Here is a 24,692-nt window from a genome sequence, read left to right as displayed (position 1 = left end):
TTCATTCACCTCAATGAACTGAATGGGCAACAAGAAAATGACCCGAAGGGGCCCAAGGGTATCAAATCCAATCCGATTCTTAAAATAAACGACTGGCACAGGACAGGGTTAAAAGTAGGGTTAAATTGCATACCAATGGTATGCATTTAACAAGTTCGCTGCAGCAGAATTTCTTTCAAACTCTCGGCAAAAGTTACCTAACATATTGCATAAGTGCGCAAGGACTTGCTGTACATAAAATTAAATTACATATTTGGAATCAGCACGCAAAAATGCATGCTCCCTGAAGATTTCATAGCTGTGACTTCATTAATAAAAATTTATTTCTAAGAGCCTCGTGCCCCCTTAAGTGGGCCACTAATTTGCAAACAAAGAGCTATGCCGCCAAAGTAAATGTCGATTTACTTAATGTGTCAGACGGATAGTTGGCGCTATTTAAATCAAGACATAGCCTTGTTTTTAAGATCAAGCAGAGAGAAACGTGCGGTTGACGAAGAAGTTGCAAAGAAATGACAGAACGCTGAAACTCTGCCACTAGTTTCCACCCCTGCATGGGTGACATAAGTAAGGGGCAAGTGACCATGCTTATGGCTACCAACATGACAGGCATACAGCATTTTCCCCTTGTCGTTATCGACAAGGCGCTAAAACCAATATGCTTTAATAACATCTCACACCTTCCTGTCAAGTACTGCACAGATCAAACATTTGATGACTACAAAAACATTTTATGCCTGGCTCCAACAGCTTCATCAGCGCTGTTTTTGGCATTCATGTTCTGACAACAAAAAAAAAAAAAGGCATGGACTAAAGGTGTTACTTACGCACCATTACTGTTGTTTTTTTGAAAATTCAACGCTGGGATAATTCAGACGTTTTCTCTAATGCTGAAAACATTTACTAATCGGATTTTACTGCATCATCCTCCAAACCACAAAACGTCTGTCGCTGCCTCACTGCAGGCATAAGGGCACCGCATATGCTTGTTGCTGGGAGGAACAACAAAACGAAATGAAAAAAAAAAGACCAACAACAAAACAGCAAAGTAAAAGCTTGTTTGGTCAATTCTTTAGGGGAATCCCCCAAGGTGGAGCAGTTCTGGAATAAGGGAGTAATTACTCATTGACTTATTACACCCTTATCGTAAAAGCTTTTTTATCCAGCAGGTGACCTGCTGTCCACGTCCTCTCCCTCTCGCAGGCCACAACAATCAAAAGAAAAAGAAAACAGAGAGGAGGGGAGAGAGAGAGAGAGAGAGAGAGAGAGAGAAAAGAGAACAATGGCCCACCCTCCTTCCCTGTGGAGCAGGTTTTAAGGGAGTGCTTACGATGAGCACTCAAGAAGGAGACCACTGTGGTGGACCACGATCTGGTCCTCAGGCTAGCTCATGGAACATAAAATAGATGTGCAGCTGATCACAAGCCTGCCTGTGCAGCCCTCAGCAATGTGCTGTCACGGACACCGAGAGGTTCGGGACAACGCTACGCATTTCATAATGCTTGCACCCGCAACCGAGAAGTCAAGTTTGAACAAGCAGGCCTACCGTGGAATCCTGGCACAGCTATGCAACCCCACAGGGACCTCAAAAGGTTCATAAGTGAATTAGGCATGCACGGGTAGCAGCTACACCAAACGGAACATGCGAGCATTCATGCAATGATTACATCCATAGGTGGAAGTGAGCACATAGCACATCATTTCCCATTTTTTTCTGAATCGTTTTCTTCTCGACAGATAACACCCACAAAGCATTTTCAACTTCAACCCAGAAAAAAGAGCAACAAAATCTGTCCTTTTGTGCAAAGCGATCAATCCGCACGACCACACAAAAACAACCAACGATCACACAGCATGGCATGTAAAAAGTGGACAGTAACTTGTATGAGTGTCGGTTCCTGAACGTCTCTACTCTCAACACTGAGGATGAGGCCCAAACAGTGACAACACAGAGTGAAAGCCTGGTCATGGCAACACCTGGTGTGTAACTAATTTGCTTAGTTAGTTTTTCAACGGAGTAATTTTCCGTTATATAGGTGCCAACGTTTCTCCCAAGGAAGTGCACCAAGACAGTACACTGCTGAGCAAGTAATTTGTTACAGCTGAGGACGCATTTGCCACCAGCTGCTGCTATACTAAATTATCCGCATTACAAACATAAACTACTATATTTACGAGAGACTATAAGCTGCAGCACCTCTTAGCAGGGCATGCTGTATGGGTACACGAATCGAAGAGAAAGCAGTGCTAACAGCCGTTTGCACAGGGAGCAACCCAAAACAAGGCAGGCAACCAAGAACGAGACAGGAACAAGACACTTAAGGGCGGAGCCAGGTCCTGAAAAAGAAAAAAATTTATTAATGAAGTCACAGTTAAGAGATCTTCAGGGAATATGTATTTTTCTGTGCAGATTCTAAATGTCATTTAATTTCATGTAAAATAGTTCCTTGAGCACTTTTGCTATTTTTATGCGTGCATTTTGTGAAGAGATTTGAAAACAATTTCTTGCGGGAAACTCGCTGGAATGTTGTGCCGTTGGGCTCTCTTGGCACCAAGGAATGCAATCAGGGTAAAACTGTTTTCCTACAGAACTTAAAGTTATAGGGTTTCGAAGTTATGGCTGCAGAAATGAGAAGAAAAGTGCGTATTGCTGTTCCTGAAGTGGCAGCTTCAGTACCCTATAACTCAAGTTCTATGGTAGCCAGGATAATTTCACCCTTACTGTATTCCTTGGTATCAAGAGAACCCAATGGCATACATTTCAGCGTCTTTCCTGCAAGAAATTTTCTTCCAAACGCTTTGCAAAATACTTGCATAAAAATTGCACAAGTGCTCAAGGAATTGTTTTACATGAAATTAAACGACATGTCTAGAATGAGTGCACAAAAATACATGTGCCCTGAAAATTTCATAACTATGACTAGATCAATAAAATTTTATTTTCAGGACCAGGCTCCCCCATTAAAGGTACAGAGATCAGAGCACAACCACCTCTGCCAAGTAGAAGCAGATAAGAGGAGGAAGCGGTAACCTGGCCATCATCCACTTTGACTGAGGACACTAACAGAACCCCACCGGTCTCATTCAACCGAAGAAAATTCAAAGCATGCCTGGTGAAATGTGGCACACCACTGACCTCGCCTGCTGCGGCCTGGGGGCACCAACTGGCCTCAGCTCCTTGAAGTTGAGGGTGAGGTCCACTCGGTCGGCCGGGAAGCCGGGCAGCGCCCCAATGGGTGTGCTGCTCCAATCCATGGGAGCTGCATAGATCAGAGTGGGGGCCCAGTGTAGGACACATGCTGAGGCCAGAACGGCAACTTAGCACCACCTAAAAGCTTGCACTGGAATTATCTATTAAAGGTGCACGAAGAGGAGTCTGAACTCATATATTTACCACCGGAACTCGATCTACACATTCCGAACGCTGTTAGAAACTTAAAATTATTGCCCTGTGCAGCCGATTTCCATCATCGTCCTGGCTCCTGCCTTTTTGAATTCCCGCAGACGGTCGGAGGAGTCGACTAACCTTTCACCCAGTCCAGTGGTGGCTTGCCGCTCTGCCATCGGCGGATTGATATGTAGTGATCGGCGAAAGCAAAGAGTCCACGTGTATTTTTATTTCCATGGGCCTAATTTGCAGCTATGTAGTCTCTGACTAGACCTATTTATTCACGGAAACCTAAAAAAAAATTTGGCACTGGCTTAGCTCTGGTTAAGCCTGGCTATACAAGCGAAAAGCTGCAGTTATGCTTTGTTTGACGTCATGGCTGTCGCCGTTCGCGCACAATGCACTGGGAGCACCACGATAAAGGTGTAGGCAAGCGCGTTATATAGCCCTCTTTCCGCATGCTTAGCGACTGTGGTAAACAGGCGGCTGCAACGAAAGGGTAAACGGTGGCGAGGAGGTGAGCGCACAGTAGCCAACTCCCTCGCTACCACTTCTGAGTCTTCTTTTCCTCCTTCCATTGCGAATGTCTGCGCCTCTTTTATGGCCGCCGCCACCGCTCATGTGTTCTCGCAACGTCTTGCGAAAGAACCTTCTTCTCTTGGGAGGCGGCGGCGACCACGCGGCAGCGGCGAGGGGTAAACCGGTGGCGAGGAGGAGATGTGGCGATATAGCGCGCGCGGCGGCGGCGCCGAGGGGTGGCTCACGCGAAGTGCGGTGTTGACGAGCCTAGTGAAGCTTTTCGCTTCAAAAACAAATAAAAGTGGAAGCAAAGTCGCCACGTGACTGCCTGAAAGGCACTCCATGCGTTGGTCGACTCCTCCCACCGTATGCGGGGAATTAAAAAAAAGAGGCGGGAGCCGGGTGTTAATCCAATTTAATTAGGGAAATCGGCCGCACAGGGCAATAAATCGAGATTTCTAAGAATGCTGGGATTGTGTAGATCGAGTTTCCGCGGCAAAAAGACGAGTTCAGATTCGAAGCTGGTCTCAGAAAAAGAATTTTTTGTTAATGAAGTCACAATAATGGAATCTTCAAGACACATGTATTTTTGCGTCCTGATTCCAAATATGTAATTTAATTTTATGTCAAACAAGCCCTTGTGCACTTATGCAATATGTTATGTAACTTTTTTCCGAAAGCTTTCAATAAATCTTGCTGCAGGAAACTTGCTAGGATGCATGCCACTGGCTTGTCTTGACATCAGACTATGCAATAAGGGCAAAATTATTATCCTGCCTATCACAGAGGTTGAGTTAGAGGGTTTTGAATTTGCCACTTCACAAGTGGGAAGAGACTGATGATTTCAAAATCCTATAACTCACCTTTTATAACAGGCAGGATGATAATTTTACCCTTATTGCATAACTTGATGTCACGAGAAACCAATGGCATGCAATCTAACAAGTTCCCTGCAATAGAATTTCTTTCAAACCTTCGGCAAAAGTTACATAACATATTACACACGTGCACAAGGACTTGTTGTACATAAAATTAAATTACATATTTGGAATCAGCACGCAAAAATGCATGCTCCCTGAAGATTTCATGGTTGTGACTTCATTAATAAAAATTTATTTCTAAGATTCTCTTCCCCCCTTGATCTTGTGAGTGACTAGAAGTGGTCACCCAGCAACTGACTCAAGCTGATTAGTTTCTCAAGGCAGTCGGTTGAGGTTCTTGCCACTTTACGTGATCGGGTGGCAGAGCTTAAACTCAACAAGACTGTCATTTCTCAGCTGCTGAAGCAGGGCAGTTTTGTATAGCAGAAACTGATCCTACAACTCACTGAATCTGCAAAGAGCAAGCTACAAAATATGATACGAGTTGATTTCACTGCCCCACTCATGCATTCCCAGGTCAAAAGAACAAATTGGTCCATGCCAAAGCAGCTACCTATGTTTCCTAGTTAGAGTGGATCCAGCCTCAAGTAGCGACTAAACTCCAGCTGGTCTCCACTGCTTAACCTGCCTTGCACATGACATGGGCCAATCTACACGACTAAACACCACCGATTCCCGCAGTTTAAAAATCGCCGCTCGTCTAGGCAGCGCTTGGTGCTGCCCGTGTTTCCCCACATGCCAGGATAACCACATCATAAAGGAACGAACACAAAATTGGAGTGTACATTTAAGCTCTGATAGCTTTAATGGCTTAGTTCGCATATATGCAGAGTTTATCATTCCCTACTCAAGGGGGGACACTGGTCTTTGAGACCAAAAAAAATCGATTTCCGAAAAATGACATCTGTGGAATCTACAGCTATTATTTTCGAACTGTACCAGTTTTTTCCTTCACGAAATCAGCATTTTGGCCATAATATTAAATTCAGATCATCGTGTGGGCTGAATTTATGCAGGAGCAGACAATTTAATGGCATGAAATACTTGGACATCTGGCTGTCTTAGTATGTCGACATCTCAACATCTAGGCCACATAGAGATGTCATATTGTTTGCTAACGGAAGCTGAAGGCACAGTGTGTGCAATACTAATCGAAGCAGATTTGTTCAATCACACTCCAAAAATTTATAATTTTGCAAAGTTTATTGATGCATTACATTCACACCTTGAATATTGATATTCCAAGTGCTGTAAAATTACTAATGAGGGTAAAATGAAAAAGTGGTTTTGATTATTGCACTCTCTACTCCTCATACTATATAGCCATGGATTAAAAATGATTTTTTATTGAGCAGTTTTTTTTTTGCACCGAGGCACTAATGAATGACTAATTAAAATTAATTATCTTGGGAACCGACTAATTTATGAGAAAGGTAATTTCATTGCTGAAATCAGTATAAAAAACTGAGCAAGGTGGCACAGTTTCATTAGGATTAGGCCAAAAATAGCAAAAATAGGCCTAAGACCAGTGTCCCCTTAACATTCCCTGGGAGTCCTCCCAGGACGTGGGTGGCAGGTGGGCCATCTGCTTTTTCCATCACAATGCTGACGCCAGATTTTGTTCAAAACGGGAGCCTTAATACTATCGCGTTAAAAAGGACACACAAGGAAGCCTTACTCCGGGGCAACGTCCAGGCCGTTTCCTTGGAATCACCGTCTGCGCCTGCGGAAAGAGACGTAAAAATGCTATGAGTGGAGTGACCGCAGCAGGCTCCAAATATGCTTCGATCACTCAACAAAATCACACATTCCACTCAAGAGTTATCGGAGGTTTCTGACGATGGTGATGATTGGAGGTGTCTGGTATCATCATCATCAGCCTGACTACGCCCACTGCAGGGCAAAGGCCTCTCCCACGTCTCTCCAATTAACCCTGTCCTTCGCCAGTTGAGGCCACCTTATCCCCGCAAACTCCTTAATCTCATCCCCCCACCTAACTTTCTGCCGCCCCCTGCTACGCTTGCCTTCTCCTGGAATCCCCTCCGTTACCCTTAAAGGGCAACTCCGGCGATTTTTCGATGTGCATGGATTGAAATGAAATTTTAAGTCTGTATTCTTTATGATAGTCTGATGCCTCATGTAAAATTTCGCACCTGAAACCGGCGTCGTTTTTCCGCAAGCGAATTTTAAAGACAAGCGCTCCTCGACGCGAGCGGCACCCACTGATCGAGCAACTTCTACAGGCCACCCTGTTCTGTGACGTCACTGGCGGGGCGGCGTGTCAAGCTGGTTGGGCGCGCGCTGGCGCTGGCAGTGCAGGGGAAAACTGAAAATTGGTTTTGAGGAAAGTAAATGACGCAGTAATGGACACCCGAACCGCGACATAAGGGTGGAGTGAAAGAAGAAAGAGGTCCGCAGTGGAGCTCTCGGGAATTATTTCGACCGCATGTGCAATTTCGCGCCATCTCAACGTGCCTCATGTGATGTGTACGCCAGAGTGATAGGTCACGGCAACTTCTGTTGTGCTGTGGGGTGCACAAATTCTTGATCTGTGACAACGGGCGTGATCTAGTGTAGGTTTCCTAGCGATAAGAACCTTCGCAACAAGTTGGTGGGAGCAGTCCGCCGTGTAAACTGGTCTCCGAGGAAGCATTCCCGCTTGTGCTCGGAACATTTCGCGCCAGATTGCTATGAAGACAGCGTGTACTTCAAAGAGAGCTTTGGACTCGCTAAGGCTTTGTTCAACTGGCGCTTGAAGGCATATTCTGTGCCAACGTTATTCGAGTACAACCGTCTATCGCAGCGGCCAGCTGAACGAAGCGCGGCCGTAAAGAAGAAGCGGTATGTTGGATTGTAGAAATGTAGCTGGCGTGAATTCACTTCCAAAAGCTCGCCGTCGAGATAAAGCTTCGCAGAGAGGACTGTTGGTGATGCATGTCCCTGTAAGGACGTTGTGCACCGCCGCAACGTTCCGGCAGCAGATTCTTTCATCAGGCTGGGTCGGCCGGCACTGGCCACACGAACAGCTATCGGCGGGAGCATATCATTAACTTTTGTTCTGACGACTCTGTCACAAATGCATGCACGAGAAATGACTCAAGTAATCACTTCTCCGAGTTCAGACCGTCTCCGTGCTGCAGGTGACGCGGCCTGTTGTGCGACTCGGCTGGCTCGCGCGGCTGTGGATCATACCTGAAAGGCGACTCGTCCAGTCCAAAATCGTCGAATGAGTCGTCTTCTAAAGACTCGCTGGTCTCGGAAAAGCTGTCCTCCGCGCTTTCAGTCATGTTGGCAGCGCGGCTCAGGGTAGTTGTGATATCTTCGGGGACTTCGCAGCGCGGCGAACCCGCTCGTGACGTCACAGTCAATACCGCACGAAGGCACCACCCCGGTTTCGGTTTTGCGGTTTCGGTTTCGAGTTTTGCGTTTTTTGCTGTTTAAAAATTATTTTACGGTTGCTGTTGAAAACCTTGTATCGTACACATTACAGGAGGTTCTTAGGAACACAAAACAGCCATTAACTTAAAATGGCTGAAAAATCGCCGGAGTTGCCCTTTAAGGACCAGCAGTTATCTTGCCTTCACATTACATGCTCTGCCCAAGCCCCCTTCTTCCTCTTCATTTCGACTAGGATGTCATTAACCCGCATTGAAATGTACTCAGAAGTAAATGTACCGCTTAGCCTTAGAAGGAAGCCATTGCTCAAAGCAACATATTTTATTTGTGGACATTGAGAACAAGTCTCCACACAAATTTCTGCCAAGCTCATAAAACACTGTTACGAGTTGTGGTATGCTGGGAAGGCATTCTGGAAGTGACCCCAAAGTAGACACGTCCAAATGGGCATGGCTTACTGTGGCTTTATTCCGTTGCTCCAAAAAAATGGCAAAGCCCGTCACCCTCTAGGAACATGTTATATGCTCTGTTTCATACATAGCAGTCAATGCTATGAAAAATGCGGAAGTTATGTGCCTTCAAAACCATATAATTATCCAAATTATCCAAATGTTGAATTATCACATTCCACCCCCCAAAAGTGCCAGAAACCGTTCAAGTGAAGCGAAATTTATTTGGCGGCAACCTGGGCAATTGATATCTCCTTTTAAAATGAAAGCTGTGCGACAAAAGCGATTCTTCGCAATTGCGCAAAATGATTTAAATCGTGCACGCTATCTGGACTGGCACAAGCAGAACTTTCTTTAGTAAAAAGCAGACTTTCAATCGGCCTATTGAAGGGCACCTGCCGATCATCAACACGGCCCCCTTTGTGCACACGTCAGAGGGGAGCGGGAGGCAATGTAATAAGCAATTCAGGCGTATGGACAAATACCTGGACGATCGCCAGTCAATCACGTCATATCTTGGCACAGCGCCCCTTCAGGTGCCCTTCCAAATTATCTGACTGCAGTAAAATCTCGTTACAAGAGACACTTGGTTATAAGAGGCATTTGAAAATGGTTTGGTTGGTTTTCCTATATTTGCCATGTTAACAACATCGCATACAAGAGACATGGTTACAAGAGACACTCAGTTACTAAGGGCAGCTTTTTTGGGCCCCTAGAGTAAATTCTTCTACTATTTAGAAGAGAGACAACCCAGATGCGTTCACGCAACGTGGCCGACATCGCATCAACTCGTATGCGCTGCACTTTTCATTCCCTTTCCTCGATTCATGTCACACATCACATAGTTGCGATTACTGTCTCGCTGCACCAAAATTGCCATATCACAGACTGCGTGTCCTCATGGAGAGATCGTTCCTCAGCTACTTCCCTGTTACAGCCCCGACTATGTATTCAACGCGGAAGAACTTATCTAGTCCAACTCCCCAGTGTTTTTAGAAGTTTTGGTTACAAGAGAGCTTGGTTATAAGAGACATCTTTCTCGGGTCCCTTGAGTGTCTCTCGTAATGAGGTTTTACTCGTTTACGAGGTTTTTAGGCACAGATGGAGTTGGAGCGAATCACCCTACCAGCGGCGTATCATACTGCCACGTCATTCTTGCATCTTCAAGTCTCCATGAGTTGCAGGACTAAACGGTGACAAGAGGTAAAACAAAGTGCAGAAAGTTGCCAACCAAAGTACTCGATGTCTGTTGCAACAAAATATGTCTTTGTTCACTTTGGATGCATGGCGAACTACAATTTGATGTGGACTTAGCCCAGGCTAACAGGCGTGCTAGCTTTGGCAGCGTTGACTGCCATGTATGAAATGGAGTATAGTAGTTGCATGGAAGCTCCCACTGCCTTCAAATCAAACACATCAGCCTGTTTCCACTCTCGAATGCCTTAGATAAATTGTGAGTACACACAGCGCAAATTTTGTAATACTGACTCCTGCACTAAAATTCGAAGGCAAGTGCACTCTTAGCTGTGACGACTTAACAGAAAAGAGCGGTAAGCTGTCATCACGCAACCATCACCTTTGGGGTTCCGACCAATTGGTGCTGACTGAGCAGACAAGTCTACTTCTTAATGAAAACATCAAGAATAGGAGGCCGGGACTATGTTCAGACTACTCTACTGAGGGGGGGGGGGGGGGGGGCATGTAGCGTGCATTCAAAAGCCACACAGCTCGCATGCCGATAACAATGCCCACGAAATACTCTTTTCTTCTCCAGTTCCTGCCAGCAGTTAAGCACTGTCGGATGAGTGCACACCTCTTGGAACAGCTTACTGACATCACTGACAAAGCAACTCCAATACATTCGCTGCCACTCTAAACCCAGCGCATCCATGACATGCTAAGACAAGAGCATTGGAAAACATGGCTAGAGTGCCAAACTGGGTGATGGAAATCGTATTTTTTTTTTCTCTCGTTATTGTATCACACAATTCTTGCTTACCCTGCCACCCACGCAAATAGAGCCAAGAAATTTTGAAACTTAGTTCTGGAATTTGAGATTTCCTTCAATTCTCACCTTTTCCTTTTTTGCATTTACCTTCAAGACTTCTTCTCATGCAAACATGTATGCCTTTGGTGTGCTGTCCATACAAGGTGATTGCTCTAGACCGTCAACGCTCTAAGAAGCCGCAAACCGTGCTGTTGCTGCTGCCTCGAAGAGCGTCAGTTGCATGGAAACTCAAACTGATCTTGAAGTAAAACAACCACCTGTTTCTGCCTCAGAATACTTTAACACAATTCATAAGTAGCTGCCCAACTTAAGTAAGTAGCTGGATGTACTAACAAACTTCCACTGTGCAAATCACAGGCAAAGTGCGTTCTGGTACAAAAAAAAAAGGACAGCAAGTCATCATTATGCAGAAGCTTGGCGATGAAGCATGGTGTAGCAACATTATGAGAAACACTGCATCATGGTTTGTACTATTGCTCACTACACATGACACCTCGAGACATTATGCATGTATGCTAAGTGACATTAAGAGCTGATGCCACCTCTGCAGCATTGCCAGTTGAAAACGGCAATAAAGGATCCCTGTATTGGCAAGAAATTTTTTTATTCGCAAACTTCACTTAACACTTTATCCTCTTTTTTTTTTCAGTGCAATTCAACCTCTACTTTGCGAAAAAGAGGCATCTGACAGCTGACCAACTTTGGTTGCCGTGAAGAAGTAGTCTATGTTTCTAACAGTATCATGCTCGGCACTTGAGGCTTATTAGCCACAGCAACATCGAACATCTTTGACACGTTAAGAATGAGCCAACAGCATACCCCTTCATCTGTCTTCATACAGCTGCACAGTGCTTTTGGCTGTATGCCAGAAAATTTCAAGGTTTGGTGGCTAACAAAGGATTATGGTTTATGGGGGTTTAACGACCCAAAGCGACTCGGGCTATGAGGGACGTCCTAGTGAAGGGCTCCGGAAATTTCGGCCACCTGGGGTTCTTTAGCGTGCACTGATATCGCACAGTACACGGGGCCTCTAGAATTTCACCTCCATCGAAATTTGACCGCTGCGGCCGGGATCGAACCCGCGTCTTTCGGGTCAGCAGCCGAGCGCCATAACCACTGAGCCACCGCGGCGGCAGGCAGCTAACAAAGTCTTCATCTAGCTCTTCTGTGCCTCCCGAGATCAAAAGTGATGCATGTCGAAGATTGGACTTAAAAATGTAACTGACTGCATGGATGACCACACTGCTGCCATCCATAGAAATACGGAGAATAGTGAAAAACCAAGCTTTGGCAATGCTCGACAGACTGGCTTAGAATCTGTGCAGTGACAAACCAATGGGCAAACACAACATCATCGGGAGTCCCTGCATTAAAATGTGGTGCTTAAAGAATGGGAAGACATAGTGGAATGGTACGACAAAACAGCGCTGAAGGACGGGACAGAAGAAGAGACAGACACATGTGTCTGTCTCGCCTTCTTCCGTCCCGTCCGTCAGCGCTGTTTTGCCGTACCATTCAACATGAACCAACCAGCCCGACTCAGCCCTCTCCTAAGACACAGTGGCCTCATGACTCACCCTGGAAGTCCTCCACAGTGAACGGAATGTAGCCTCCTCTGGGCTGGCCCTCAGGCTCCTGCTCCTCGGTGTCGCTCTCTTCGGCACTGTCATCGGCCATCAGGCCGGTGTGGATGGCAGCCAGCGCAGTCAGCAGGCCAATGTCCTGCTCGTTCAGTGGTGGCCACATATGCCGCGCCACCCTGCATCAGCAGGGTCATCAGGGGCAATCCTTACGATTGATCGCAGTACGACAAGGTCAATGAAAAAAATATGCGCAGCCTTCAGGTGCCTATAAAAAGGAAGCTACCTGCATGCTAAAAGGGCATCAACATCAGCATCAGCCTGACTACACCCACTGCAGGGGAAAGGCTTCTTCCCATCTCTCTCCAATTAACCCTGTCCTGCGCCAGCCGCGGCCACCATATTCCCGCAAACTTCTTAATCTCATCCGCCCACCTAACTTTCTGTCGACCCCTGCTATACTTGCCTTCTCTTGGAATCCACTCCGTTACCCTTAAGGACCAGCGGTTATCTTGCCTTCGCATTACATGCCCTGCCCAAACCCACTTCTTCCTCTTGATTTCAACCAGGATGTCATTAACTCACGTTTGTTCTCTCACCCACTCTGCCCGCTCCCAATCTCTAGCGTTACACCTATCATATTTCTTTTCATAGCTTGTTGCCTTGTCCTTAACTTAAGCTGAACCCTCTTTGTTAGCCTCCACGTTTCTGCCCATAGGTGAATAGCGGTAAGACACACCTGTTGTATACTTTTCTCTAGAGGGATAACGGTGTAAACTGCCATTCATGACCTGAGAGAACCTGCCACATGCGCTCCACCCCATTCTTACTCTTCCAGTTATTTCCCTCTAATGATCCGGATCTGCGGTCACTACCTGCCCTAAATAGACATACTACTCTCTTACTACTTCCAGCACCTCACCACTAATTGTGAACTGCTATTCCCTTGAGAGATTGTTGAAGATTACTTTGGTTTTCTGCATGTTAATTTTTAGACCCACTGTTCCGCTCTGCCTGTCTAACTCATTGACCATGCATCGCAGTTCATCTCCAGAGTGACTTAGCAAGGCAATATCATCAGCGAATCGCAGATTACTTAGGTATTCTCCATTAACTCTAATCCCCAACTGATCCCAATTCAGTCCTCAGAATACTTCCTGTAAACAGGTGGTGAATATCAATGGCGAGCTCGTGTCTCCCCGCCTGACGCTCTTCCTCATTGGAATTATAGTGCTGACTTTATGGAGGACTATGGTAGCTAGAGCAACTACTCTCTACTCTATGGCAACTAGAGCAGAGAAAAGTTTTTTCACCATTCACTTGGCCAACTACCCTGCATCACCCCACCAGTCTGCATATCTCAGAGCACCCGCCATCCGCTACAGGTTTCTTGCCAATAACGCCCACACTGTCACTTTTTCAGCATCCTTTTTTCTTCCCACTGGCCCCAACTGTGCTGGCCTTTTCGACAACGTAGTTGCTATCACGTAGCCATCAGGCTTTCTTAACAGTTTAAATAACCACTAAAATAATTTCACGTGGCAATCGTAAACAGTTGCAGCGTAATGCAGTCATCACAGAATCTCAAGCAAGCCCCATGAGAGAGATGCCCTTCATTCGCTCGCACAATGGCATGGCACTCATCATAATACTGAGAGTTTCCGCATGACACTGCACACATTGCTGACGCTGGACACACACTGCACACACCTCTGAACTAACGCACACCTGTTAAGTCATGACATGAGCACTTACATTGTGACGACCTTCGCAGAGTACTCCATTGGGTTGTCCAGGGCAGCCCTCAGCAGTCGGGTCACGTTGAGCTTTTTACGAGCTGACTCGCCAACGGAGCCACCATCACCGCTCCCTGAGGGATGCAGGGGGAAGAAGAAGACAGAGAATCAAGAAACTATAATTAACAACAACTATGAAATCCCCAGAGTAATTTTCGGTTGCCATACCTTTAAACATTGCGCAGCAAAAGACAGTGGCCTCTGCTACAGTCTCTCTAAATGCATGAACACTAGGATGATTACAAGCACGTAATGCAAATGCTTAAGCATTAGCTGTGGTGTAAGAGGGGTTAGGCATTTTCACCCTTAATCTCGAGGTCGCCAAATCACTTGGAAGTCTGCTTGGGAAGGTCCCGCTTCTTCCAAAACATTTCAGTGTTGCGGGTGTTTAATAGCGTTCTGGTTCAAGCTGCTACACAGCTCACCTATGCTTGAGCACTCTCCCACTTTCTAGGCATACGCTGGCAGAGTTGGGCATGCCACCATCGCCGGCGCTCTGGTCAAGGGTGCACAGAATCTTGGCACTCCACCAAGTTCGCCAATCACACCACCCCGGAAAGAGCTCTCACTAAAAGATTTTATTTAGTATCGTATTTACTCGCATAGTAGGCGCACCCCTAGTTTGGTCGCGAAAAATCTGATTTTCTTATTTCCGCGCACAATAGGGCACTGTGATCAATACTGTATTTACATGATTGCAAGCCGATGCCCCGCCGCCCCCCACCCCCAATCTTTATTTTAACAAAGTTTTTGCTGAACTGACTACTAGTCCTCATTAGTAGTGCTGCTGCCGTCGCAGCTGCTACGGACCCGCAGCACGTACAACGACATCGCGTAGAACAGCCGCACACAGTTTTCAGGGATGCTCACTTTAAACGTCTGTTTGGAAAGCTTCATCTCCAGCCGGAAACGTTCCCGACTCAGGCCCGCGAAAACCTCGGCGCTTGGAGTCGCATACGAAAATTTAGGCACGCTGCAGTCGCAACTGCCGCACTTCTCGGCCACGTCGAGTTTCCGACCTGCCGCACGCTTGCCGTGTTCGAGAGCAAACTCCCAGCCGTGTAGCTATTAAGGTGCTTGCCCGTCGAGCTAAAACAGCAACGCTCAGCGGCAAAGCCACAAACCACGATGAACTAACGCACTACCGCAGATCCCGGCACTTGACAGCAACAAAAAAAAAAAAAAACTGGAGCTGGTGATGCTGATGGCGATATGGATAGCCAAAGCTCGCGGTGGAGGAAAACGATGATGATGATGAGCTTGACCTCGGGCACCCTCCGTGGGCGGCGTCTGGAAGCTCCTGTGAGCATGTGTGGCCTCCGCGATCAAGTGCCCGTTGCGCGCAGCCGGAGCTGATCGCGGAGGCCTCGGCGCGTGCATTTCGAAGGCTATTCCCGCGTGGGTCGTGGAAAGTTTCGGTGCGGCCCTTACACAGATCTTTTTTTTTTTAATATTTTCTTCGGGAAAACGGGGTGCGGCCCGTACATGAGTGCGTTTATGCGGCATGTTCTATTTCGCGAGTCGAAAAATTTCCGGAAATTTTACTCCGCGTAATAGGCGCACCCCGAACTTTGAGCCGGATTTTCTGGAAAAAAAGTGCGCCTATTATGCGAATAAATACGGTAATACTGCAGGCCAATACTTTGGTCCAAGCAGGAGGGGCATTTCACAAAGAAAAAAGAAAGCACAGAAAAGCGTATACAATGCAACATGAAATTAACACAATGCACAAAAAGAAGCACAAATGAAAATATCAACATCGCTAACTTGCACAAAAATGATTTTGCAATGCAGCCATGAAATCGTTGGACTGAAATACGCCAGTGGGAAGTGAATTTCACTCGTTCACTGTTCAAGGAGAAAAACTGTACTTGTAAGCGTTTGTTTTCGCGAAGATCGGTGCAAGCAAACACTCTGACTGTGTCGTGTTCTCCTCGTAGAAGGCCGACATACGGAAGCTGGTAGCGTCATATTATTTTTTCCAGAAAGAGTATTGTGTAGTAGTACAAGACGATTAATTTTTCTGCGCATTTCAAGTGTCTGTATTCTATTTTGTAACATTATTGAGGACGGCGGATCCTTCCTGACATACTTAACGACTGAATTTTCGGACGCCCAAATTTTCGGACATGCCCGATATTTCGGACGTCTTCGCGGCACTGCCACGAGCCCCATAGAATCAATGTATAAGGACATCAGGAATTTCGGACACTCGAACACCCCACCATCCAATTCTTCGGACTTTTTGACGCGACGGAAGGTCCTCAGAAGGTCCGCCCTTTTTTTTTTTTCCAGAATCGAGGGCCAATTTTCGGGGTGCGGTCCATACACGCGATGTGCGAAAAAAAAATTTTTTTTTTTTGTAAATAAAAACACACCAATCAGGGAATGAGCGGCACTTATTCTGCGTTCACTCGTCACTCGCGGAGTATTTTGACTCTGGGCTGGTGCTGTGCTCTGGCGCACGCTCATCCCACAAGAAGCCGAGCAGCATGTCCTCTGTCAACGCGTAGCCGTTGTTCTGCACTTCCATCACAAAAGAGAGCAGCTCTTCTTTAAGTTCGGGAAAACTGGCCCGTCTTGCCTCGGAAAGCGCGCTTTTTGCAGCTTGTGTTCTCTTTTGGTTGCACCATCATCGGACACACTTCTTGGCCACGTCGAATTTCCTGCCCACCGCACGCTTGCCATGTTCGAGAGCTGACTCCCAGCCGTGTGGCTATTAAGGTGCTTGCCCATCGTGCTAAAACTGCAACGCTCGGCTGCAGCATGCGAAAGCCACAACCACCACAACTACAGTAAACACCACGCTAACGCGCCACAAAAGCAACAAAAGGCTGGAGCTGGCGATATTGATGCAGATGTGGATAGCGGGAAATCGTGGCCGAGAAAAAAATTGATGATGATGACCGTGGCCTCGGGCGCCATCCATGGACGGCACTTGGAAGCTCCTGTGCGCGTGTGTGGCCTCCGCGATCAAGCACGCCGTTGCTCGCACGCAGCGAGGCCATGGCGCGTGCATTTAGAAGGCTATTCCCGCCTGGGTCGTGGAAAGTTCAGATGCGGCCCTTACACGGATCTATTTTTTTTTTAAACATTTCCTTCAGAAAAACGGGGTGTGGCCCATACTCGGGTGCGGTCCTTACATGCGTTTATACAGTAATGTGTACAGTGGAACCTCATGGATTCAAACTGCAGGAGGGATTGAAAACTTGATCAAACAAAACAAAATTCTCCGTTCCTCGGTTCTTACTGTTTCGCTACCTTCGCGTTCTTGTTCCGGGCCCATCGTCCTGCAGGCACAGCGGCGTGTCCGATTTCCCATTTAGACTTTGTCCCTCCCCAAGCGTTCATCGGCGACATGCCGAGAGCAGCACAGCCAGGCCGAGCTCGTGAAAGTGGTCGCCGCCCGTCGTCCATGCACATGTCGCACGGCGAAATATAGTCAGGAGAAGCTTTAGAATGTGTGCAAAACAACTTGCCGCTTCCTCCAGCATACTGGTAATAAGTTTGTGATTTTTTCGGTGAAATTTGATTTTCCGGACTGCCCGATTTTTTTTGCGGTCGTTTTCGCGGGCCCTAGAGAGTCTGAAAAAATGGTCGACGACTGTATTTCCCGTATATAAATCTCACTGCTTTTCTCTGGACTCGCTCTCTTTAGTGTCCTTCATGGTATGCAGGTCCCAGAATTCGGAAGCATATTCTAACTTAGATCTCACTATTGCATTGCAGGATAACATTTTAGTCCTTACAGGCGCGTTTTTAAGCTTTCTCTTTATCAACCCCAATTTTTTTTTGCCCAGCTGAGCAAACATCCGAGATATGTGTTGACCATGTGAGCTTGCTGCTAACAGTAACGCCAAGGTACAGTCGAACCCCGCAATAACGAAACCGCCGGGGAAGGAAAATCTTTTCGTTGTCGTGAGAATTTCGCTGTCGCGAAAATGGACAAACAGGCACACCCATTACCTTCCAGAACCAAAATTTAATGAAAAAAGTCGCTTATTTTGCTCTGCTTGACATTGCTGTGCAGGAGCTTGACGACTCTGGCTTCGCAGCTTGATGAGCTATGCATAGCTTCGTCGTCGTCGTGGTCGCCGAGAAAAGTCCGGATAACATCGAAAGCATCAAGCACATCACGCGAGCTTACTTGCTTATCTTGTGCTTGGTTTTTGCAATCTTCGTCGTCACTCGCTTCATTTCCTTTGCGCACACTGTCGATAATAGCGTCGCTGAATTCCTCGTGCACGATCAAGTCGGCGTCCGCACACAAAAAGTCCTCCAGTTCAACAGCCTCTGGCACCATTGCATCTGCACTGCGAAGCACGTTCCATGCTTCGGTTAGTGGCTGCAGATCGTCACCACTTGCAGCTTCCGGTTCTGCCAAGGCGTGCTGACCAGCTTCTTTACCGGAGGCGGCATGTTTCCGACAGTCAAAAAAACAACAAAACACTTTACACAAGCAAGTCGCGGGCGAATTTGGCTTGCACAAGGCGGACGGCGAGATCGGCGAGATAGCGTGGTCGGCGCACTAGTGAAAAGAAAAAAAAAAGGGTTCCTTGCTCTTCTCCGGTTGGCCGGCGGTGTCGTCACGTGAAACGTCACGTGCGTGCGTAGTTCCCAACAGACGGGCTAGCAAAAAGCCGCTTTCAGCGGGCAAAAAAACAAATTGCTTTGCTATCATCATCATTACCGAACCAACCGAAAATAAACAAAAATGGCTGCGCCGGCGCTTGTTGGCAGGTGAAATGAATGGGCCAGACTTGTCGGATGAGTGTGCTGCTGCAGTTTTGCCCATTCTATGTTCCCGACTGGCTGATGTGCCGAAAAAATGTTGCAGATCACTACCTCAAACTTTCGTTAATGCGGGACTGCTTTTGAAAAACCCTTCGCTGTTGAGAGGGGACAAATGCATTGAACCCTATGGGAGTTCGCCGGGGGCGCCAGAATTTTTCGTTGCCGCGAGAATTTCGTTCTTGAGGGCTTTCGTTATTGAGGGGTTCAACTGTACTTGTATTTGTCAACTTCGATGATAAACATGGCAATGATGCTATCGACACGCAGCACGTTGACACACTGCCAAGGCCTGCACTGTGGGCAGCAAGAAACTGAGGAAGAGCTACCACTCAAAAAAAAGAAGCAAACTCTCAATGACAAAAGTTGGGGTAGCCTTCATCACGCAAGTGTGTTCATTACGCAAGTAAATATGGTAGCCATACTGCAAATGGTTCAAGTCGACTGTTTCACTACAAAGACAGGTTTCAGGTAGGGAAACCTAAAAGGAATTAAAAATAATAATGCCCAGCCCACACCACCTAAGGCACAGTGGGCTTAAGGGGGACGAGGGTCTTAAAACTGACCTTTTTATTTGTGGCTAGAATCTCATGAAATTTTGCACACAGGTGTGTTTTTCTCTTCTGATTAAAAAAATGCAGCCATAATTGAGTTGGTTGTCATAGATCAAAAGTTATCTTAAATTATAGAGTGTAATTAAGTAATTTCTTATGCAGCTTTAGTGAACCTTCTCACTGAATTTTATTGCTTTTAATTACATGAATTGATAGACAGCAAATTCCCATAACCGATGACATTCTTACTTTTTTTGTTTAGGCCATGTATAAATAGCAATTTACAACTAGCTTAACGAGTTGTAGTGTAGAGTAGTATGACCTTTTACCCTCAACATAGTATATCAGGATGACATGCCTTTAGAGAAAAACGAAGAATGTCATCGGGTATGGGGACTCTCTGGCTATCAATTCATGTATATAAAAGCAACAAAATGCAACAAGAAAGTTCATTAAAGCTGCGTAAGAAATTACCTAATTACATTCAAGACTTTGTAAGATTTAAGGTCACCAGCTCAATTATGATTACATATTTGGAATCATAAGAGGAAAAACGCATCTGTGTGCAAAATTTCATCAGATTCTAGCCACAAATAAAAAGGTCTGTTTTAAGACCCTCGTCCCCCTTTAATATAGAGATATTGGTGAGACTGGGCAAGACAAAAAGATATGAAAACAACAGTGCCCTGCCTGCAGTCGTTACTAATTGAATTTGGAATTGAAGGGGCCACATGCTTGCATACTCTATTTTGCAAGTGTGTTAGGAAGGAAGGAAGGAGTGGCAGAAAGACCGCACACAGGGTTCTTCAGCACCGTTCCTCCGAGGCTAAAAAAAACCGAGAAGCCCAAGCCTAAGCGAAAGGATACACACCTGGCAGGAGACCTGGTCGTCCTCCAGCCAGCAGGTGGCCAATCCAAGCCACGGACAGGTAGCAGCGCACACGTTCCTCCTCCGTGCCATGACGGCCTCGCGGTTGCGTCAGCAGGCGCTCAGCCAGCCGCTGTAGCACGTGCGGCTTCAGCGTTGCAAGCAGGGGGTCCCAGCAGTTCACCAGGAGGCGAGGCAGTTGGCAGGCAACCCCATCCTTTGCCACCGGAAGGTCCAGGTCTGCAAAACGAGAAAGAGAGGGAGCGAAAAAAGAACAAAAAAAGTTAGGCATGGTTTAGCTCTGGCTAAGCCTGGTCAGTTGCGTTGGCTGCGACGCTTTTCGAGTCATGCAGCGCAGTCTCTCTTTCTAGCTTGGTCCTGTCGCCATTGCCTCCCTTTAGCGCTCTCCATAACGACAAGATTCCACCGAGGCGAAGCGCGCATACACCACTCCAAAGCGCACATCCTCACCCTCTACCTCGACGGACAGCATGCATCTGGCGGGAGCGAGCGACTACGCACGTGGCAGCGGCGCGGCGCCGACCATGGCGACGCCACCTGGCGGAGCTCGGATGAAACGGTTGCTAGGCAACGGCTGTTCAAGGCCATTCATGCCTACCGGCCACCGGCTACACGACGAGGCGAAAACCTGGCGTAGTGTTGCTAACGCAACAAAAAGGCCATCCCCGCCTGGAAGGCATTGAAGTAACGAGCGTTAGCTGGCAGGTGGTTGTTTTTACAGTGCTACTGTGGATGGCGCTACAAGTCTCAACGCGAGATGTGCTGTTTTCCAGTTGCTGCCACAGATGGCGCTGTGATCTCAGGGTGGTAGCAGACCCCACGAAATCTCGAAACGCAATGAGTATGAGCTAACGCTCTTAAAAAGAGACAGCCTGCATGCTGCCATTCCCAGCGCTCTGCAGACTTGCTCGTCCCCCAGTGGAAACAGAAATTAGTTTTCTTGTTGGCCCTAACTGCTCATTACCTTGCAGTACATAAAACCTCACACGGAAGTGGACCCACCCAACCTGGGGTTCAACCAACACCCAGCCTGCCAACATTAGCGCTAAGAGAACAAAAGGGCGACACGACTTACAAAACGAATGTGAGTTGATAACATTGCAGTTGAAATCAAGGAGGAGGGAATGAGCTTGAAGGCATGTGTATGCAGAAAAAAATAAGCACTGGCCTTTGAGAGCGACGGGGTAAATACCATGGGAAGCCAAGCGACACTGGGGGCGGCGGAGGCTCAAGTGCCGCGACATTAGACATCGTCTGCCTTTAGGCTTGACTGTTAGGCTTAGCAGGTAATGCACAATTCAGGCAGCGAGAAACCAGAAATATAACCACACTGTGGTTTAGAGGCTAAAAAACCCGCCACTTGAGCAAGGTGGCTGGAAATGCATTGCGTTTTTAACACAAGACAGCACTATGCTCGTTAACTTATGAAAATCCTCAATTACGGTCTGCCATTCCCACAGCACAATTAATACAGTTTGATTTGCATTCAACAAACGAGACAAGTGATTGAATCTGATAAGGTACTGCCCAAAATCTGCTACTAGTTCGTATCTCTCAGCAAACCTGAGTGCTAATGAGAAAGCAATTAAGGAATGAGAAGCAGTAGTGCCGCCGTATCCACTAGCAATTCAACGGTCAGCAGGTTCTTAGGACCTTTGCGGACAGAACAGAAATGGGGGCCATTACTACCAATCTGCCCTTCCTCGGTCTCTCGATCTGTTCCTACTCTGCTTGCTGTCTGCCTTAATTCCAATACAACAGTCCAACATATACTCAGGTCCGCAACACCTGCAGTTTCCCATACTTATTTCATGCACCGAGTGCAATCCATCACGGCAGGAGTGTCAAACTGGTACAGCAATGATATGCGGCAAACCTCTGTTGATTCAAACCCATTAGCCGAACATCTACCTGAGTAAGTTTACGGGAAAAAAAAATAACAACAGAAGGACGTACACATAATGTCCCGATGGTGTCTTCATGTCAATGCGTGCTTACTCAAAGGAGAATTCTCTACCAACCAGCCCAGATAGTCACTTCTGTCCGTCTCTCACTTAATTCAATCCAAAAAGTTCTGACCACCAACCAACAATTTCTGTGGTATGCACCTGTCATTATTTGCTCATCACCAGATATAACTCGACCTGAGCTCGTTGTGAGGCATAGAGTTACACTGCCCCTTGGCAGTCACGCAGCCACATCAAAGCTGGAGCACCAAACCTGAACCGCAGGTGTCTGCAGTGATGGCCAGTACAGGTAAAGCCCTAGCCTTCACCTACTCACACGCTCAACCCTCATGGGTGTGTGGATAGGGACAGTTTCTCTGGCAAATGCTCACAGAGCACAGAGGGTCAAGGGGTTCCTGATCAAGCTTTCCAGAAGTCAGTTAACCAACCAATGAGTTTACCTGAATAAAATGGATGTGCTGCACCACTACAACTGGTGCAGAGTCCGGTTTGTGCAATTTAGGAAGAAGCACAGCATGTTGGTACAAGAGTTCAAGGTTAGAAAATACCGGACCGCACCCTTCTCTTGCAATGTAGCAGACTCTCCCTCTGATAATGCACAGCACTGTGGCAAAGGCAGCCTTTGGGCGTGAACACAGAGCATCAAGCTTTCACCACACTATGGGAAAGAACACACCGAGATGAAACAGCATGCCGTCACAGATCGGGAATGGTGACCTGATGCAGTAAATTTTGGCGGTCGAGGAGATGGGCACAGAAAGGGAGACAGAGAAGTCTAGTCATTGTTACAACAAACCCGGCAATAAGAGGCCAGTGTTGCTCCGACATGCCTGGTCCGAGCTTCTTTGCACATGCAGGAAAGCAAGCGGTACTGTGACTGGGTAACGTGGTGTGCTCACGCATGAACGGGAGGCAAGACGCTGAGGCTCACTGGGGTGCTCACAGCGGTAGTAGCAGCAGCAGCAGCAGCAGACAGGCATAAGGAGCAGTCCATAATGTCCTTCTAAAGCAAACCTCTGTCTATGGTGTGCATGACTGGACACAGGATAAAGAACATATGACAGCAGAAAAGCCCCTCAATAGGACTGACACTGCTTGGGGTTGGCAACTGCGTGCAAGGAGCACTCACGTCCCTTGCAAAAGGGAGACAAGTTTCAGTGATTACGTCAGGGCAAACATTTTCACCAAGGTGAAGGAACTATTTTGGATATAGGTCCAAAATAAGTTGGCAAAAATTTAGCAAGCAAAAAGAGAATGCATAATTTCGCACATTGGGTGAGCGCGACCGTTCAAGTGCACGACACTTAAAGCGCCGACTCTGAGCACTTTCCCGACGGACGTCCATCGTCCGGTGTTTTGTGCAGCGTCGACAAAGAAGAGAGGCGCACTGAGAAGATAGAGATGACTCTCAAGGGAGATGGAAGGCACAAGGGTGAAGTTGGTTACAGAGAAGAGAGGAGGTGAGCCACCATCGCCCAATCGGGCGCCTTTCGAGAGAGAGAGAGAGACGCCACTCACCCAGGTTGGGACAGAGCTCCTCCAGGGCCTCCCTGGAGGGCAGCAGGTACTCCGTGACTAGTGTGTCCACCACAAGGTCACTGGAGGGCAACAAACAGCAACCACAAATGAGCAAAAAATTAAAAAAAAAAAAAAAAAACGCTCCACAAACTCGAGGGGCGAAGACGGTCTTGGAAATAAATTTTTATTAACAAATCACAAATATGAAATCTTCAGGCAACATGCATTTTTGCGTGCTGATTCAAAATATATAATTTAATTTTATGTAAGACAAGTCCTTGTGAACTTATACAATATGTTATGCAACTTTTTGCCGAGAGCTTTCAACAAATCTTGCTGCAGGAAACTTGCTAGGATGCATGCCATTGGCTTGTCTTGACATCAAACAATGCAATAAGGGCAAAATTATTATCCTGCCTATCACAGAGGTTGAGTTAGAGGGTTTTGAATTTGCCACTTCACAAGTGGGAAGAGACTGATGATTTCAAAATCCTATAACTCACCTTCTATAACAGGCAGGATGATAATTTTACCCTTATTGCATAACTTGATGTCACGAGAAACCAATGGCATGCAATCTAACAAGTTCCCTGCAATAGAATTTCTTTCAAACCTTCGGCAAAAGTTACATAACATATTGCATAAAGGCACAAGGACTTGTTGTACATAAAATTAAATTTAATTTGGAATTAGCATGCTAAAACACATGTTGCCTGAAGGTTTCATAGTTGTGACTGCATTAATAAAAATTTATTTCTAAGACCCTCTTCCCAACTTAACAAAAGAAATACTATGTTCTGCAAGAGAGGCACAATGCTGTGAACTTACTACACTGATGGAACCTGCTTTGAGCATGTATGATATCATAAACAACCCTTTGATGGCAAACAATGAAAATGAAGCCATCACACTACTGCAACACTGAAACCAACCGTGCACAGCCTGTTTAAAAGAAAGTA

The 24,692-nt window shown here is 46.7% G+C and overlaps 1 protein-coding gene across 1 annotated transcript in view; it reads right to left on the bottom strand.

The window, feature by feature from the left end:
* Positions 1-24,692, bottom strand: part of LOC149360516 (uncharacterized) — a 45,845-nt gene that overhangs the window by 883 nt on the left and 20,270 nt on the right. Inside the window, exons 7-12 of the mRNA XM_089572368.1 lie at positions 23,734-23,813; positions 20,231-20,467; positions 13,974-14,088; positions 12,216-12,397; positions 6,464-6,508; positions 3,134-3,257 (exon numbers count right to left, since the gene is read on the bottom strand). Coding sequence (XP_089428494.1) covers positions 3,134-3,257; positions 6,464-6,508; positions 12,216-12,397; positions 13,974-14,088; positions 20,231-20,467; positions 23,734-23,813 — 783 coding nt within the window. The remainder of the gene's footprint in view (positions 1-3,133; positions 3,258-6,463; positions 6,509-12,215; positions 12,398-13,973; positions 14,089-20,230; positions 20,468-23,733; positions 23,814-24,692) is intronic.

The sequence above is a fragment of the Amblyomma mixtum genome, chromosome 2 (genome assembly GCF_055824585.1).
Source record: "Amblyomma mixtum isolate Tamu chromosome 2, ASM5582458v1, whole genome shotgun sequence".
Classification (NCBI taxonomy): Eukaryota; Metazoa; Arthropoda; class Arachnida; order Ixodida; family Ixodidae; genus Amblyomma; species Amblyomma mixtum.
This window is presented reverse-complemented; position numbering and strand designations above follow the sequence as displayed.